This window comes from Bombina bombina, chromosome 3 (assembly GCF_027579735.1).
Source record: "Bombina bombina isolate aBomBom1 chromosome 3, aBomBom1.pri, whole genome shotgun sequence".
In the NCBI taxonomy this organism is placed as follows: Eukaryota; Metazoa; Chordata; class Amphibia; order Anura; family Bombinatoridae; genus Bombina; species Bombina bombina.
The window spans coordinates 66,414,591-66,435,594 of NC_069501.1; the positions used below are offsets into that span (position 1 = coordinate 66,414,591).

The 21,004-nt window shown below is 38.2% G+C and overlaps 1 protein-coding gene across 1 annotated transcript in view; it reads left to right on the forward strand.

Moving 5' to 3' along the window:
* Positions 1-21,004, forward strand: part of LOC128651493 (galactosylgalactosylxylosylprotein 3-beta-glucuronosyltransferase 1-like) — a 72,683-nt gene that overhangs the window by 22,548 nt on the left and 29,131 nt on the right. The window contains exon 2 of the mRNA XM_053704529.1: positions 12,826-13,358. Coding sequence (XP_053560504.1) covers positions 12,826-13,358 — 533 coding nt within the window. The remainder of the gene's footprint in view (positions 1-12,825; positions 13,359-21,004) is intronic.

The following is a 21,004-nucleotide window of genomic DNA, read 5'->3' on the forward strand; positions in this document are numbered from 1 at the left end:
GTAATACCCATAGAAGCACCATTAAAGCATTAACATTTTTAAACATGAATAACATAAATTAGCTGGAGAAGAGACCTCAGCATTTTTAGAATAAACACACCTAATAATGGTAGGTGTTTAGTAGACTCAGCTTCTAAGGTAAATTTAGGGACAGAATCAGACAACTCCAATATAACATAAACAAAGCAAAGCAATAAACACTAAAACCCCATAAAAATTAGCCACTTTGGCCTCGGACGTCAGAGAATCCCACCTCAGACTCATGCATCATAGCTACATTACACTGGAAATATGTGCCAAATGGGTTCCTAATGCGATCAATGCATGCCCCAAGTGCTCCTTACCCGACCCAGACACACCGCACCTATTCTGGGATTGTCCGAAGATACGCCAGTTCTGGCTCAGGGTACAATTCTGGCTCTCGAAAACTTGTGGTAGCCAAGTTGTTCTAACGCGACAAGAAGCCTTTTTCCTACAAGGTCACATCCAATCCTCTCCCATAGACCGATTCCTAAACTCCACTGTACTATTGGAGTAGGAAGCTAATACTCAAAAACTGGATACACCCCAGACCCCTGTATATAACCCAGCTCACACGGCTAGTACATACCCAACTACTTGTTGAACAGGCAGATGTCAAGGGGGATGACCAAATGGGAACCATACCTATTATACCTTTCCCCTAACATTCGACAACATATCCTAACCCCTTTCCTAAACAGTACTTACCTAATGAATGAACAGGTGAGGGGCCGTTGGCTCCAGGAGAAGAGAGACTCAGGGTATAATGTTTGATGTTCATCTCGTTTCTTACACCACATTCCACACTAACACCATAGCACTGAACTCAGGCGTCCAAAGGCTGGCTGGCGGGCTCTGGGGGCTTCTCCCCGATGACAGGACCCTCAAAGCGATTTGAAGGGGTAAGCTTCGCATCTTTGATGGGACATTCCCAACCACAGTGTGTCTACACAGAGTTCATTATAGTTATTTACTTATTGCACTTTGGAATGTTTGACTATATTTATAACTGCCTGAAATGTTTGAAATGTTCTAGCTATAGATCGCCCAGCTAAATGAAGGCCTTGCCTTTCATCTGTGACCCTGACTAATACCACCTCGTAATAAGCTACTCAGAGAAATTAGGAGTCTTGGCTAAAAGAGTCAGGAGACATTACTCGTGAAACAATATAAATTGTTTTAAAAGAAGACTCAGGAAGAGATCAATGACCAAGGTGCCTAAGTACCTCATATCTCAACTAAGTATGCATCTGAAAATGTAATAATACTTTGCACTGTATATTTCGGTACTTGTAAACCAAAGCATTTGTTTTGCTCTCTGTTTCTTTGTTTTTCTGAGTTCTGAAAATAAAGTTAAAAAAAATAAAAAAACATAAAAAGCTCTTGAGGAATAGAAATAACTTACCTCCTCCTAAAGTAGCTTTAAAAAACTTACAGGCATAATGCGTGCTAAGCCGAACTGCAAAACAAAGCAAGAGATATGAAAACTTCACATCAGAAGCCCAGATAATGTTTAGCAGTATGAAAAAATGCACACAAAAAACTGACAGTTATAAGAGAATTTAGAGCGCCAAAACCTGATGTTCACATAGCCGAGAACATACGTGCATAATCCAGCTGAAGTGCAAAAATAAGTGTAACAGGTCTAAATAGAGGTGTACTGTCCCTATAGGTGTTAAACCAAAGAGCGCTATCCCAAAGCGTGTAAACCCAAAGGCCAACACACAAAATTTAAACTATGCTTGCCAAAAACCTGACGCTCGCAAAAAAGCAAGGGGAATAATGTAAAGATTCTGTCCCAGGACTATATATATATTTATATATATACATATATATATATATATATATATATATATACAGTATATACAGTATATATATATATATATATATATGTATATATATATATATATATATATATATATATATATATATATATATATATATATATATATATATATATATATATATATATATATATATATAGCATAGAAAGAAACTTGCTGGCTTAAGCAGGGGGAAACGTCTGCCACTGCAGGATCTGAGTGCCTGGCGGCGTAGTGTGTTACTGATGGTAGCCTTTGTTACGTTGGTCCCAGGTCTCTGCAGGTCATTCACTAGGTCCCCCCGTGTGGTTCTGGGATGTTTGCTCACCGTTCTTGTGATCATTTTGACCCCACGGGGTGAGTTCTTGTGTGGAGCACCAGATCGAGGGAGAATATCAGTGGTCTTGTATGTCTTCCATTTTCTAATTATTGCTCCCACAGTTGATTTCTTCACACCAAGCTGCTTGACTATTGCAGATTCAGTCTTCCCAGCCTGGTGCAGGTCTACAATTCTTTTTCTGGTGTCCTTCAACAGCTCTTTGGTCTTCACCATAGTGGAGTTTGGAGTGTGACTGTTTGAGGTTGTGGACAGGTGTCTTTTATACTGATAACAAGTTCAAACAGGTGCCATTAATACAGGTAATGAGTAGAGGACAGAGGAGCCTCTTAAAGAAGAAGATGCAGGTCTGTGAGAGCCAGAAATCTTGCTTGTTTGTAGGTGACCAAATACTTATTTTCCACCATAATTTGCAAATAATTTCTTTCCAAATCAGACAATGTGATTGTCTGGATTTGTTTCCACATTTTGTCTCTCATAGTTGAGGTATACGTATGATGAAAATTACAGGCCTCTCTCATCTTCTTAAGTGGGAGAACTTGCACAATTGGTGGCTGACTAAATACTTTTTTTCCCCACTGTATTTTTCTACAGCTAGCTAGGTAAGCATGCTTTATTAAACACCAGCATGGAAAGTTGGAGTTGGTGACCTAAGTACTGTAGGAACTGTGGAGAGGAACTTGGGTTTATCATCTCTTGGCCAATAGCTGTAATTAATCCTCTGTTTTATGTTTCACTCTGTATTTTGTTTTAAAAAAATGTTAAAGATTTAACATAGGGGTTTAGTGGGATGGACCAACCATGACTTACTCGCAAAATTAGGGAAGGAACCCCACTGCCTATCCCAACCTCTTCCTTATGCCCCACTCCACCTCCTATGACCTTCCCTCACCCTGCTGCCTCCCTGTCTTCCCCACCAACATCCAGGGCAGGGGACCCCAAACATAAGGGCCAGACCCCACACTCCAGCTTCCCCAGAGCAATAGACCTCCTCCAAGGGCCCCTTACCCTCCGGTGCCAGACCCTACACTCTATGGCCCCAAGAGAAAAAAAAAACAGGGACCTCACCCTCCAGTGCCAGAACCCACACTCCACAGGCCCCAGAGCAATGCCCCTATCCATCCAAGCACAGGGCCCCAATCAAGGGACATGGCCAGGGACCCCACTCCATCCACCCTTAACTACTTAGTTTCTGCTAGCACACCCATCAGTGCTGTGTTAGCGCCTAGTGATCTGCCATCCCACCAAGCTCACAACCAATAGTACAACTGATAGCTCTGCAGCTGTGCTAGCTAAACTTTGAACAGAGGAAGGGTAGGGCTGTAGGCACTCACTTTGTGTGTGGTCCCATATTACAACTTGCCTGCCTGCTGCTGCCACCCACTCACTCACTATCACAGTCCCTAGCAAACCTCTGCTATCACCAATGTGCTAGCACATTTACCTAGCTGTGAGCAAAGGAAGCGCACCAGGAGCCTTGGTGACACCACTGGCAGGTCCCCCTACGTGCCAGACCCTCAGTAAAGGACATAACTTGCCCAACCACTCTGTCCACCCCTGAGTGGGAACTATATTTTCAAATTATTTGGGATCAGCAAGAATGAAGTTGCCAGGGTTTGACAAGTTTGCATCTAACCATAAGCTAGGAGCACCCCAAGATTATCAAAAGACCAGAAATTTCAGCCAGTAAGATCCCCAAAACCACCTCTTCCCGAGCTTCCCCCCATGTTCCGCAAAACGCTTTGTCACACAAGCTGAGCAGTGGTTTTTGCCCCTTTTGTGTACAACTAAAACACATAAATCAGTGACATTTAACCCTTCCAGTAACACATAAAGCAATCATTTAACCCATTTGATCTAGTAATGAGTTTTAACCCCTTTGTTCAACCAAAACATTCGTAACTTATTGTTAGGGGTGAAAAAAACATAAAGACCATCTACAGCGTTGGGTAATGGTATTTTAGCATTCTAGGCGCCTTAAAGGGACAGCAAACACCTATAAGGCATTTCTCTTGTCTTGCTATTAGATAACATGCCAGCCAAGTCTAAATTTTCAAATTAATATCCTTTTTACTGCAATTATTTTTTAATAGCTACCTCCACCCACCTCTTGCCATGGAGAAGCCAATCTGGGCTTTAGTCTAAAGACAACAAGGTTTGTCCCAGTCATAAAGTTAGTATAAAATGCTTTGTTTTGCAGTTGTTATCAATTAAAGGGACATTAAACACTAAATAAATGCTAGATAGAATGAAGCTTTCAGAGAAAAGATTAGTCTGAGAATAACATGTAGATGTATTTTTTAAAGTTTCATTAGCTGTTTCAATATTGACAAAATAAATGTTTTAGTGTCTATCACACAATGGGAGCTGCCATGTTGTAACTTAGGTTACCATCTCTGCTGTGGCCAATTAGGGACAGTTATAAATAGGTCACTAGAGTGTGCAGCCAATGACTGTGTAGAGTCTAACAGTGTTCTGCACTTCCATTTCTAACAGGAACTGAAAAGCTCACAATTTCAGAATGGTATTACAGGAAAAGGAAACAAATAAATAATGAAAATATATTGCAGAGTTTTATATATATATATATATATATATATATATATATATATTACCATTTCAAAGTGCTTAATGTCCCTTTAAAGCTAGTTAGAGAAATGTATGTAGCAGAGTTAGCCTTAAGACGTTAGCAGGTGCATTCCAAGTTCTGAAAATCTGAAAAACATAATTTTTTTAGCTAAACTACATGAAAAGAGACCAACACAAATAATAAAAGCAAATTGCAATGTTTTTTTTTTTAATTACACACAACTGAACATTTTCGAAATAAAAAAAATCTCTCGCCCCTTTCATTATCCCTCTTGAATTTTACACAATTAACAGTTCTACCCTTAAAACTCTGATTATGTAGGTTCATTGCTGTCTCACGTGGAGCCTTAACTAACAAATGTTTCCAGCAGAAGGTGATTATTTTTTTTAATGACACGTAACCGTTATTGACCTTTTTATAGCACACAATATAACTGAACAGAATAAAAGGCAGGAGCAAGAGTAGAAAAATCTCCTTTTTTGCATCTGTGGAATGAGGAAGAGCCGTCCTTTGGCAGGATTATGTATTCGTCTCTTGAGGCAGACATTCCTTTTTTTAATGCACTTCAGCCAAAGCTTATGGCCAATTAAGTATCAGCTAATTCTCCTACAGAACCCCCTGGAGGCCAATGTCTAGAAATAAGACCAAAGGAGCCGCAGCTTTGTATGGTCTCTGGCGGCAGCATGTACTGGATCAAGCAGAATGTGCCAGCGCAGAGCAGGGAGTTCAGACATCCCAACTCTCCCTGAAGTTCAGGGAGTCTCCCTGATTGTAATAGCGGCTCCCTGATGCCAGCAAATGGAATGCAATCTCCCTGAAACTCCAAGTACCATGATCCAATGTGGCCCAAATCTGGATAAGTGTTTCTTTAAGGAATGCTTTTAGTTGCTGGGACGTTATAGAACCCTCAAAGCATGCATCAGTAACCAAAAAGCCCCCACTGATTTTAATAAAATAAAACACAAATACTACCTTATTTACTGCACGTAATTAAACTTCGTATTCTAAAATATTTGAGCATTCAACAAGCGTACGATCATTGGGAAATAGGTTTGTTGTAAGCAGTTGTGCAATAAAGTAACTTTTTTTAAAATGTGACTTTAGTGGGAAGCTACTTTAATGATAAGTCTCTACCTTATTTAGGGTTTCAAGGTGTCCAATATATAACTGGGAGGGGGGGGGGATGTCAGTGCAGTAGCGGGTGAAGCCACCTCCCTGAAATGAGTGTTTGCAGGTTGGGATGTCTGGGAGTTTCAAATAAAGTTTTTGTTGTTGTTGTTTTGTTTTGCTTTTTAAAGCTCCATAACAGGGGGAAAATGACATGGTCTAATTCATTAGTGCATGCCATTTTATCATTAGTGACGCTGTCTATGTTTTAGCCACCCCAAAAGGTGTTAAAAAACACAATTTAAAAACTGCCTTGAGCCAATCAGCAACAGTCCTGCAGCTGGATTGTGTGACTATCGTTGCTTAGCAACAGTTTCTGCTTGGGACCAGCAGTTCTCTGCATCTCCTAAGCGGTACTTTAAATTATGTTTATCGCTTTTGAAATGTAATGTCTTGTAATTACAAGATGTTTTATATCTATTTCAGTTTGTGTTTGTATACAAATTACTTTACAATGTTTGGAATTTTGGAAAGATAATTCCTGCTTTTAATAAAGCTACATTTTGTTTTTAGTTATCTCTATCATAGATTAATGTCAATAACTTCTCAGTTTAAATGTGGCTTGTCTATGATCCTGCAACTAACCAGTTAAAGGGACATGAAACCCAAAAATCCAATTTACTTCTATTTTCAATTTTGCTTCATTCTTTTGATTTCCTTTATTGTAGGTGCAGCAATTCACTACTGGGTACTAGCTTAGCATATCAGTAATCCAATAACAAGAGGCATATTGTGCAGCCACCGATCCACTGCTAGCTCCCAGCTACTGAGCCTACCTAGGTATTCTTTTCAACAAAGGATATCAAGAGGACAAAGCAAATTAAAAACTAGAAGAACATTGGAAAGTTGCCTTTTAAAATTATATGCTGTATCTCTATCATGAAAGCAAATGTTTGGGTTCATGTGCCTTTAAGTAAAATCAACGGACAGCACTTGCCTTAAAGGGTTACTAAACCTACATGTTTTCTTTCATGATTCAGATAGAGCAGCAATTTTAAGCAACTTTCTAATTTACTCCCATTATCCTTTTTATTCATTCAATGTTATATAAAGAGCACTAGATGGCAGCAGTTTTACAACAATGTTATATAAAGAGCACTAGATGGCAGCAGTTTTACAACAATGTTATATAAAGAGCACTAGATGGCAGCAGTTTTACAACAATGTTATATAAAGAGCACTAGATGGCAGCAGTTTTACAACAATGTTATATAAAGAGCACTAAAAGGCAGCACTATATGGCAGCAGTTTTACAACAATGTTATATAAAGAGCACTAGATGGCAGCAATTTTACAACAATGTTATATAAAGAGCACTAGATGGCAGCAGTTTTACAACAATGTTATATAAAGAGCACTAGATGGCAGCAGTTTTACAACAATGTTATATAAAGAGCACTAGATGGCAGCAGTTTTACAACAATGTTATATAAAGAGCACTAGATGGCAGCAATTTTACAACAATGTTATATAAAGAGCACTAGATGGCAGCAGTTTTACAACAATGTTATATAAAGAGCACTAGATGGCAGCAGTTTTACAACAATGTTATATAAAGAGCACTAGATGGCAGCAATTTTACAACAATGTTATATAAAGAGCACTAGATGGCAGCAGTTTTACAACAATGTTATATAAAGAGCACTAGATGGCAGCAGTTTTACAACAATGTTATATAAAGAGCACTAGATGGCAGCACTACTTCCTGTCATGTAGTGCTTCAGACACTTCAGTTATATTCAAGTAACATTCTAAAAATACAATGCTTTAACATTTGCATTGTGTACTTTTATATCTCTTTAAAGGGCATGACATGTCTAAAATACTAGCAATTTAGGAATCAAAATATTATCAGACAACTCTTAAAAATATCCAGTTTCCTCAGCTATAAATATGGTTTGTTGACCATATTGTTATACAGTGGCATTACTTTTCATTAAAGGGACACTAAACCCAAAAATTTTCTTCTGTGATTCAGATAGAGCATGCAATTTTAGGCAACTTTCTAATTTACTTCTATTATCAATTTGTCTTCATTCTCCTTCTATCTTTATTTGAAAAAGAAGGCATCTAAGCTTTTTTTTGGTTCAGACCTCTGGACAGCACTTTTTATTATTGGTGGATGAAATTATCCACCAATCAGCAAGAACAACCCAGGTTGTTCACCAAAAATGGGCCAGCATCTAAACTTACATTCTTGCATTTCAAATAAAGATACCAAGAGAATGAAGAAAATTTGATAATAGGAGTAAATTAGAAAGTTGCTTAAAATGTCATGCTCTATCTGAATCACAAAAGAAAAAAATTTGGGTTCAGTGTCCCTTAAGGACCAGCGACGTACCCTGTATGTCACTGGCCTTTTTTTGGGACTTGATTGTTTTATAGCGCGGTCTTGCCACCAGCGTCGAGACTGCTCTATTCCACAAAGCCTGCTGGAGGGAGGGCATTAATAGCGTGTTCTTGCTAGACTTGTGCTATTATGCCCGGAAAAAACCCTTAACGACCATGACATGCAGGGTACATTGTGGTCATTAAGGGGTTAACTCTATGTTAAAGCACACAGCTGAAACATAGAGTTAAAAAGCAATGCGACTGTATAACAATATGGTCAACAAACCATATTTATAGCTGAGGAAACTTTTTTATATATATATTTTTTTTTTTAAAGAGTTGTCTGATAATAAGTTGATTAAAAATAAAATAAATAATAAAAAAATAAATAATAATAATAATTAAAAGAACGTATCAAACTTATATAGATTAAACAGTAAGTGGAAAATATTTATTACTGAAAGATCACAACAAAAAAGTTCCACCTAAAATTAGGGAAAGGCAAAGGTTTTGAAAAATTAGTTGCATGTTCCTTTACTCTAATTAAACATTTGGCTAATATCCATCATTTATTAAAGGGACAGTTTACTCCAGAATTTGTATTGCTTAAAAAGAGACTGTTTTGCATAATGAACAGTTATATTAATATACTTTTTTACCTCTGTTATTACCTTGTATCTAAACCTCTGCAGACTGTCCCCTTATTTCAGATCTTTTGATAGACTTGCATTTAACCAATCAATGCTGACTATTAAATAACTCCACAGGAGTGAACACAATGTTATCTATTTGGCACACATGAACTACCACTGTCTAGCTGTGAAAACTGTAAAAATGCACTGAGATAAGAGGCGGCTTTCAAGGGCATAGAAATTAGCATATGAGCCTACTTAGGTTTAGCTTTCAAGAAAGATTAAAAGAGAACAAGCAAATTTGATGATAAAAGTAAATTGGAAAGTTGTTTAAAATCACATGCCCTATCTGAATCATGAAGGTTTAATTTTGACTAGACTGTCCCTTTAAAATGCAATTAAGTTTACTTACACAACTTTGAAAGGGACATCTTATTGATTAGAGTATGAAACTGTAGCGCTGTTGGGCCTGCGCGCCTATGAGTTTAACCCCCTGCCAAGAGGTTTAACACACAGTTGAAGCACCACTCAGGAGTCACAAAGAACAGGTGTTCCTGAGCGAACTTAACCGGTTAGCCAATCATCAGGGAAGTCATACGAAATAGATGTGTTATTGCTGCAGCTGATTGACTCACAGCCTGTGTCCGCTCAGGACCGAAAATTTTCGGTGGCTCCAGAGAGCTACTTTAAGTATGTGTTTAACCCCTTTGCGACACATAGCATTGCAGGGTCAGTATTGCTAAAATTGCATGTTCTATCAAATAAGAGCACATATTTTTGCATGGCCCTTAAAGGGACAGTAAACCTTAAAAATAATGTTATATAATTCTGCACATAGTGCAGAATTATATAACATTATTTAGGTGCTATAGCCATAAAACCCTTTTTTACCTTTTAAAATGTAAAAATGACAGCGCTTTTACAGACCCGCTCTCTGCTCTCTGCTGAGCGGGTCTGTAATATTTAGTCAGCGCATCGGGCCAGCTGTATAGTCACAGCCCGGCCCGACCGCGCCATAGCACTAAGTGCAGCTCGCTCCTGTGACAGGAGCGAGCTGCACTTAGTCTTATGGCGCGATCGGGCCGGGCTGTGACTATACAGCTGGCCCGATGCGCTGACTAAATATTACAGACCCGCTCAGCAGAGAGCAGAGAGCGGGTCTGTAAAAGCGCTGTCATTTTTACATTTTAAAAGGTAAAAAAGGGTTTTATGGCTATAGCACCTAAATAATGTTATATAATTCTGCACTATGTGCAGAATTATATAACATTATGTTTAAGGTTTACTGTCCCTTTAAATTAAATGACCAATAAAAAAGTACATGTGACAATATAAACACTATGCACTCTAAAAGTAAAAAGGTGGTTATTGCAAATATAAACTTCCAATGTTAAAAAAAAAACATCCAAAAATTGTGCGGAAAAAAGAATTCTACAACTGTTTCTTGTACTGTATACCTGCCCTCAGGCCTCCCCAACAGGCCAGGTTTTCAGGATTACCTTGGGTGAGAGCAGGTTAACCATGTTTACTAATCAGCTGATTATTTCACCTTTTGTCCCCTTTTCCTGTAATTCCATTCTTAAAATTGTGAGCATTTCAGTTCCTGTTACAAATGGAAGTGCAGAACACTGTTATATTCCACACAGCCATTGGCTGCACACTCTACAGCATGGCAACTCCCATTGTTTTATAACACTTATTTTGTCACTATTTAGACAACTAATACATCTACATGCTATTCGCAGCCTAGTCTTTTCTTTGAATGTTTCATTCTATCTATAATGTATTTAGTGTTTAATGTCCCTTTAAATTTAAATCCTTTTAGCAGTGAGACAATGCAGCACGCAAACTCCTATTATTCTTTCTCTTCTTCAAGAATTGGTTGCATGACTATATCTTACTGGCAACGTGTAAAAAGAACGAGGAGCACTTCCAATATATAAAACGTAGCTTTTATTTTCATCCAGAATAAAACCACAGTGATATGTCAAACAGCAGCAGCGTTGGTAGGAGGATCCCCTGGACCTGCTGACGCGTTTCGGCCTTGTGGTTGTAATCGTAGCATACAGTCCTATGCCTAGTCTGGCCTTTGAAATCATTAAAAACATTCTCATTGGCTGAGAATAATAGGGGAAGCTATGTGTCATCATTTTAAAACTCAGACTATCATATGTATATATATACAACAGTGCTATAAAAACTCAAAAGAGCACATAGTGATAAATATATACATTACAAAAACACGAATTTGTGTAAATACATTTATATGTGCTAATTTGCAACAAAATATATTTTTCTTTCTCTGGTTTCTTTGTTCCTTCTGTTTAGTGTCAATCATTCAAAATATCAGTGCATAATAGCAACCTATAACGGAGTCCTAATTAAACTCCGTCTTAGACCATTGACCTAACAAATTAAAATGAATCAAATTTGGAATTGATATTTGGAGATTGATTTTTGAGAACCTTATTACCAGACGTTTATAACGTCATATTCTGAATTTAACCCTGACGGGGTTCTGGTTTCCAATTTATGGATCCAAAAGACCTCTTGTTTACCTAGTAGGGAATCCCTGTCTCCACCCCTACTCTTGTTACTGACCATCTCAATAATTGTCCATTTAAGAGTTTTACTGTCTTTGTTGTGTCTGCTCTTGAAGTGTTGTACTAAGGGGGTGGTTAGTTTGCCCAATTGTATACTGGAAAGATGCTCTCTTATCCTATGCTTTACCTCCCTGGTAGTTAATCCTACGTACTGTACATCACAGTCTTGACAAGTAATGAGGTAAATGGCATATGTGAACCTGCAATTGCAGCAATTTCTCTGTTCAAAGTGATCATCTGTTACTGAGCTCCTAAATCCACCTCCCACTTCCAAGTGTTCACACGCTTTACATAAATGGTAACTGCATTTGTAGACACCTTTATGTTGTAACCAGGAACTATGTTCCTCTTTTTTAGTTTTTAGTTGTGTTGGAGCAACCACATTTCCTATGGCTCTACCTTTTATAAAATCATGTGCTGATGAAGCCTAATACGGCTGGAGCAGCTGCATTTTATTTATTTTGCTGTACACTTTAATCATTGCTTTGGTTAAAGGGACATAAAACTATTTGAGATCTGTGCATATCCTAAACAGGCTTATTAATTAAAAATAGTTTGTATAAAAAAAATGGTTAAAAACTGCTGGCAAGTATTTTTAAATAATTTTTAAAAAATAAGCAAAATGAATAACATAGCTAAGCTGCCTGGAGCAGCCAACTCCACCCCCCTTATTAGTGTTTAGATACAGGCATTGTATTTCAACTGATTTCACAGTTTCTAGACATGCTCCATCAGATAATCCCTATGCATTTTTGCATTCTACCAAAATAACAATAGATATAGATACAGCCATAGACGGAAATGTGTGGGGGAGTTAGAGCTTTACAATTCAGAAACTTAAAAGAAAGGGTTAATGGTGAGGCACTGAAGTATAAATTTGCAGGTAAAGTAATTAAAGAATATATTATTATATTTGTCTCTATCCCAACTTATTTTATGTCCCTTTAAGAACAGGAGAAGGACTACACTAGCATAAGAAAATCTGCGCTTCAAACTGATATTTGAAGCAAAAAAGTACAAACCATTTTATAACTCATTTATATATCTTTACCCAGAATTATCTGCTACAGCAGAAAACACAGGTAGTGCAAGTTATCTGTGGGAGAATGTTCATTTACACTATTCAATGATCTATTGTGTGTCAGTGTAGAACAAGATGGGAATTTGTCGTTCAAATAACTTTATTGCAACATTTAATTTGTTAAAATATCTTTAATAAGCCAGTTTAAATTTACCATATTAATTTCAACTCTAGTATCAGCATGAAAGTTATAAGTAAGAATTTAATATAAAGTTTTTTTGGTTTTTTTTATTGTTTCAGAAGACACAGGTGACAATTCCACAGCCAAACCTCTCCTTAGCAATGTAACTCAGATGAAAGATGAATCCCTGCACTGTGGCCACCAACACGTTACTCGAGAAACTCCCATGGTTGTTAGGACATATGTATATTCGCGGCCTCCGCCTTGGTCCGAGGATCTTCCCATTATCTATGTGATAACGCCAACCTACACAAGGCCTGTACAGAAGGCAGAGCTGATCCGACTAGCCAACACCTTTCTACATGTTGTCAATTTGCACTGGATTGTGGTGGAAGATGCTCCTAGACGAACCAAACTGGTGGCCAATCTGTTGGAGAAGTCAGGAATTAACTTTACCCATCTGAATGTAGATAGCCCACGCAATTTAAAGATAGGCTTATCAAGGATGCCAACGCATACACCACGAGGAACAATGCAAAGAAACCTGGGTTTGCGCTGGCTCCGAGACAATATAAACTCTTCCAACCCACCAGATGGAGTGGTATATTTTGCAGATGATGATAACACATACAGTCTGGAACTCTTTGAGGAGGTAAGGGTTTTGTTGCAAGGGGTTAATTTTATAATGTCTATTAATTTGTTCTGCTAAACAAACATGAAGGAAAAAAAATTACTAATGTAATTGACTTCTTCAAATACGTTTAATCAACTTAGAGTTAAAATTTCAATTTCACATCTAATGGAAAATCAATATGTTTTTCCCCTTTATTAAACAGTGATTGAAATGGGCAATATACAGATTTAATCAGAGCTACCATTATTTATTAATTTGTATTGTTTTCAATTTCCATTTGCAGTTCTACTAAAAGGCATTATATATACCATATTACACAGAGATTGTTAAGTCATGTTTACTCTAATTGTATGGTTTTACTAGACTACATCTTGTGTTGCTATTCAGATAAGGTACACAGCCTTTTTTAATGCAGTATTAGTTTTGCAAAGAAGAAAAGTCCCCCCAAAACAAACATGCTTGTGTCTTTTCAAATGGTCATAAAACACTATGGGCTAGCCTAGACTGCAAGCGTAGTCTAGCACATACAGAGCAGGGTGTGTTATCTTTTGTGCAACCTAACACAAATAATAAAAAAACAATCTGGTATTTAAAGGTCTACAACAGAATTTTTATGGTTTTAAAAGATAGATAATCCCTTTATTACCCATTCCTTAGTTTTGCATAACCAACACAGTTATATTATAACACTTTATACCTCTGTTTTTTGGGGTTTTTTATTTTTTTTTGGGGGGGGGGGGTTCAATAATGTGTATTAATTTATTTATTTTTATAGGTGCTTGTAAATTATATATATGATGCATTTTTTTTTATTATTATTTTTTTATTGAGGTACTCAAAATAGGCATACAAACAGTATAGGTATGTAACAAAAATGGCATACAGTAAGTTTTCTGAAAGTGTTACATAATAGAACATAGAACATAAACAAAACAACAAGGATAGTATGTAATGCCTATAACAAGGTGAACCTTCTCTGATCAACGCTAGAGGTCCTACATGGACCAAGCATAAGGGAAATAACTGAAAGTGAGGGAAGGTAAAAGGAAAAAGAGAGACCACTCTTGGATCTCACAATTATGACCTCGGATTTTGTAGGTTACTTTTCTGTGATGCTATTCTTACAAGTAGAAATATAATTCCCTTAATGGACATTTGAGACCTTTTGGGCTTAATTAGTTATATAAGAGTTGCTTAGGGAATTAATGAAACCACTTTATAACTCTGTGATTACCTTGTATCTAAGCCTCTGCAAACTGCCCCCTTATTTCAGTTATTTTGACAGACTTGCATTTTAGCCAATCAGTACTGACTCCTAGGTAACGCCACGTGCATGAGTACAATGTTATCTATATGACACATATGAACTAACACCCTCTAGTGGGGACAAACTGTCAAAATGCATTTAGATAAGAGGCGGCCTTCTAGGTCTAAGAAATTAGCATATGAACCTCCTAGGTTTAGCTTTCAACTAAGAATACCAAGAAAACAAAGCAAAATTGGTGATAAAAGTAATTTGGAAAGTTGTTTAGAATTACATGCCCTATCTGAATCCTGAAATTTTATTTTGGACTAGACTGTCCCTTTAAAGTCTATGGTTAAATATGTTCATCAAAGCTACTTAAAGGGACATGAAACCAGTGTTCCTTCTAAGGACAGTTTTCTGTGCGGCCAAACAGTGAAACAGTTAACAAGAGAACCATACCTTGCAGTCTGCATTGTGGAGTGTTTGCTAATTGCACACTTGCAGTTACCTAATTAACTGTTTCACTGCTGGGCTGCATACAAAACTAGCCTTAAAGGGCACAATGCATGAAACCCATGCTTTAGATAGAGAATACAATTTAAAAAAAAAACTTTTCAATTATTATCTATTTTGCTTCCTTCTCTTATTATCTTTTTTTGAAGAAACAGCAATGAACATGAGTGGGCCAATTACATGAGACATATATGTGCAGCCACCAATCAGCAGCTCCTAAGGCAATCTAGATATGCTCTTCAACAAAGGATTCCAAGAAAATCAAACAAATTAGATGATAGAAATAAATTGGAAAGTTGTTTAAAATTGCATGCTTTTTCTGAATCACAAAAGAAAAAAAAAATGGGTTTCATGTCCTTTTAACATGGATGAAGCTTTTTAGTGCACCCTATAGTTTTACTGGATAGAGCATTGAGCAATATTATCTCGCTCATTGTGCTTGTATTACAAGTGGGGAGTTACGTGTTGCACTCGAGCACAATCCAAAATGCCACATCTTAAGACCTGAAGTAAACCAACCATTATTATTAAAAGTATAGCACAGAACTATTTGAAGAACTATAGTACTTGCGTCACCCCATCGCACTTGAGCAATATCACACCTGAATTTTACTGAGTGCCCCCCCTATCCGACATGTAGATATTACCACACCCTAGGCTATTGCTCAAGCAATACAAATATGCTACTGACTGCCCTTGAGCAATGTTAATGCACAATTGCACTTATTTTTTTTCCACCTGTCATCTAGGCCTATGTAATTACAAGACTGTTCTGTAGACTTGCAAGTAATTAACATGCAGTTCTGTTGTGAAAACTTTCTGAATATATTTGTTATTTGTTTCTGAATATAATTGTTTTTCATTGCCCAAACTTCCACTCTTCCCACTACTTGATGTATTTGGAGGAACCAATATGGGTTTAATACTGGAGTAGCATATCTTATCTTATCACTTCTGCTAAGGCCAATTAGAGCAGTCTCAAAACTGGAAAACCAGCTATTTCTCCCTTACTAGTGTAATAAAAAATTTAAGTTTTATGGTTAGGCAATCCTGGTGAATTTGTGTATTACAGAATAACCCATGCAGAGGTTACAAAGCCGGCAAATCCCTACCTAACCAACACACCAGTTATCTCACAGCTACTAATCATGTACATTGCTTACCCAACCAACACACCAGTTATCTCACAGCTTCTAATCATGTACATCTCCTACCCAACCAACACACCTGTTATCTAATGGCTACAAATCATGTACATCTCCTACCCAACCAACACACCAGTTATCTCACAGCTACTAATCATGTATATCACCTACCCAACCAACACACCAGTTATCTCACAGCTACTAATCATGTACATCGCCTACCCAACTAACACACCAGTTATCTCACAGCCACTAATCATGTACACTGCCTACCCAACCAACACATCAGTTATCTCACAGCTACTAATCATGTACATTTCCTATCCAACCAACACACCAGTTATCTCATGGCTACTAATCATGTACATCGCCTACCCAACCAACACACCAGTTATCTCATGGCTACTAATCATGTACATCGCCTTCCCAACCAACACACCAGTTATCTCACAGCTACTAATCATGAACACTGCCTACCCAACCAACACATCAGTTATCTCACAGCTACTAATCATGTACATCTCCTACCCAACCAACACACCAGTTATCTCATGGCTACTAATCATGTACATCGCCTACCCAACCAACACACCAGTTATCTTACAGCTACTAATCATGTACACTGCCTACCCAACCAACACATCAGTTATCTCACAGCTACTAATCATGTACATCGCCTACCCAACCAACACACCAGTTATCTCATGGCTACAATCATATACATCTCCTACCCAACCAACACACCAGTTATCTCACAGCTACTAATCATGTACATCACCTACCCAACTAACACACCAGTTATCTCACAGCTACTAATCATGTACACTGCCTACCCAACCAACACATCAGTTATCTCACAGCTACTAATCATGTACATTTCCTATCCAACCAACACACCAGTTATCTCATGGCTACTAATCATGTACATCGCCTACCCAACCAACACACCAGTTATCTCATGGCTACTAATCATGTACATCTCCTACCCAACCAACACACCAGTTATCTCACAGCTACTAATCATGTACATCGCCTTCCCAACCAACACACCAGTTATCTCACAGCTACTAATCATGTACATTTCCTACCCAACCAACACACCAGTTATCTCATGGCTACTAATCATGTACATCTCCTACCCAACCAACACACCAGTTATCTCACAGCTACTAATCATGTACATCGCCTACCCAACCAACACACCAGTTATCTCATGGCTGCAAATCATGTATATCTCCTACCCAACCAACACACCAGTTATCTCATGGCTACAATCATATACATCTCCTACCCAACCAACACACCAGTTATCTCATGGCTACAAATCATGTACATTGCCTACCCAACTAACACACCAGTTATCTCACAGCTACTAATCATGTACATCGCCTACCCAACTAACACACCAGTTATCTCACAGCTACTAATCATGTACACTGCCTACCCAACCAACACATCAGTTATCTCACAGCTACTAATCATGTACATCACCTACCCAATCAACACATCAGTTATCTCACAGCTACTAATCATGTACATCACCTACCCAACCAACACATCAGTTATCTCACAGCTACTAATCAAGTACATCTCCCACCTAGCCAACACACAGTTATCTCACAGCTACTAATCATGTACATCTCTTACCAAACCAACACACCAGTTATCTAATGGCTACAAATCATGTACATCTCCTACCCAACCAACACACCAGTTATCTCACAGCTACTAATCATGTACATCACCTACCCAACCAACACACCAGTTATCTCACAGCTACTAATCAAGTACATCTCCCACCTAGCCAACACACAGTTATCTCACAGTTACTAATCATGTACATCTCTTACCCAACCAACACACCAGTTATCTAATGGCTACAAATCATGTACATCTCCTACCCAACCAACACACCAGTTATCTCATGGCTACTAATCATGTACATCTCCTACCCAACCAACACACCAGTTATCTCATAGCTACTAATCATGTACATCACCTACCCAACCAACACATCAGTTATCTCACAGCTACTAATCATGTACATCACCTACCCAATCAACACACCAGTTATCTCATAGCTACTAATCATGTACATCACCTACCCAACCAACACACCAGTTATCTCATGGCTACTAATCAAGTACATCTCCCACCTAGCCAACACACAGTTATCTCACAGTTACTAATCATGTACATCTTACCCAACCAACACACCAGTTATCTCACAGCTACTAATCATGTACATCACCTACCCAACCAACACACCAGTTATCTCACAGCTACTAATCATGTACATCACCTACCCAACCAACACATCAGTTATCTCACAGCTACTAATCATTTACATCTCCTACCCAACCAACACATCAGTTATCTCAAAGCTACTAATAATGTACTTCTCCTACCTAACTAGCATACCAGTTATCTCATGGCTACTAATCATGTACATTACCTACCCAGCCAACATACCAGTTATATCATGGCTACAATCATGTACATCTCCTACCAAACCTACACATCAGTTAACTCATGGCTACTAATCGTGTACATCTCCTAGCAAACCAACACATCAGTTATCTCATGGCTACTAATTATGTACATTTCCTATCCAACCAACACAGTTATCTTATGGCTACTAATCATGTACATCTCCTACCCAACCAACACACCAGTTATCTCACAGATACTAATCATTTACATTGTCTACCCAACCAACACTTTATCTCAAATCTATTAATCATGTACATCGCCTACCCAACCAACACACCAGTTATCTCACGGCTATTAATCATGTTCACTGCCTACCCAACCAACACACCAGTTATCTCATGAATACTAATCATGTGCACTGCCTACCCACCCAACACACCGGTTATCTCATGGGTACTAGTCATGTATATCACTTACCCAGCCAACACTCTAGTTATCTCACGGCTAGTAATCTGTGGTCAGCTAGAAATTTTGCATAGCTGGATTATCTGATTACCACTGCTGATTGATTCAACATTCTTTTCTGCTCCTAACCAGCAGTTCTCTGTGGCTCCTAAGTGTACTATATGTTAATTTGCAGGGTCACTAGTGCTATAATTACATGCTTTATCAAATTAGAGCATATTTTCCCACTATAATGGACCTGTGTCACTCTACCACATGCTTAGACATCCAGACACTTCCTGAGGAATATTGTTGGAAATCTGCACTTGGCACTTTTGCCTGAGAATGTAAATAGAATTTAAATATTTATCTCGAGCTCTTTTAAAAAAATGTTCTGATAAGCAGCATACTTTAATTTGCATTTCTATATAACCTATTTATAGCATTAGCCCATATAAACAATGGAGTATTTGTGTGTGAATAGCTATAACAGCTTGAATTGTCCCTGCCAAAAAGAAGAGGGTCCACTAAATTGGTGTCTAGGGAAGCAGGATATGGGGCAAAGTGTTTTGGAGGGTAGTTCTATGGCATGATGCCTTTACAGTCCAATGTTTATTCATTTATTGCAAGATTTGACATGCAAGATCGCCATGTGGCCTCTTGAAAAATTTACTGTATGAGCTAAATCTATATGAGATGGGATACCTTGGAAGGAGCAGATTTTGCAGTGCCTAGGCCATCACAAAAAATAACTATATGAAAACAGCTAGTGAATGTTGTGTTTAAAACCTTTCATTTTTAAATCATGAACAATAATACACATTGAATCAGCGTGGGAGGACCCTACTTTGGCAATCACAGGGAGGGTGGGCTGCTACATTACAGAAAAAAAATTAAAAATACCGCTGCCAGTACTAGGGATGGGCGAATGTGTAAATTTTCGAATTTCGAATGTAGAACGAATGTTATTACCGAAATTCGAATTCTAAATCCGAATGACTAATCATGTACATCTCCTACCCAACCAACACACCAGTTATCTCACAGCTACTAATCATGTACATCACCTACCCAACCAACACACCAGTTATCTCATGGCTGCAAATCATGTATATCTCCTACCCAACCAACACACCAGTTATCTCATGGCTACAATCATATACATCCCCTACCCAACCAACACACCAGTTATCTCATGGCTACAAATCATGTACATCGCCTACCCAACTAACACACCAGTTATCTCACAGCTACTAATCATGTACACTGCCTACCCAACCAACACATCAGTTATCTCCCAGCTACTAATCATGTACATCACCTACCCAATCAACACATCAGTTATCTCACAGCTACTAATCATGTACATCACCTACCCAACCAACACATCAGTTATCTCACAGCTACTAATCATGTACATCACCTACCCAATCAACACATCAGTTATCTCACAGCTACTAATCATGTATATCACCTACCCAACCAACACACCAGTTATCTCACAGCTACTAATCATGTACACTGCCTACCCAACCAACACATCAGTTATCTCACAGCTACTAATCATGTACATTTCCTATCCAACCAACACACCAGTTATCTCATGGCTACTAATCATGTACATCGCCTACCCAACCAACACACCAGTTATCTCATGGCTACTAATCATGTACATCTCCTACCCAACCAACACACCAGTTATCTCATGGCTACTAATCATGTACATCGCCTTCCCAACCAACACACCAGTTATCTCACAGCTACTAATCATGTACATTTCCTACCCAACCAACACACCAGTTATCTCATGGCTACTAATCATGTACATCTCCTACCCAACCAACACACCAGTTATCTCACAGCTACTAATCATGTACATCGCC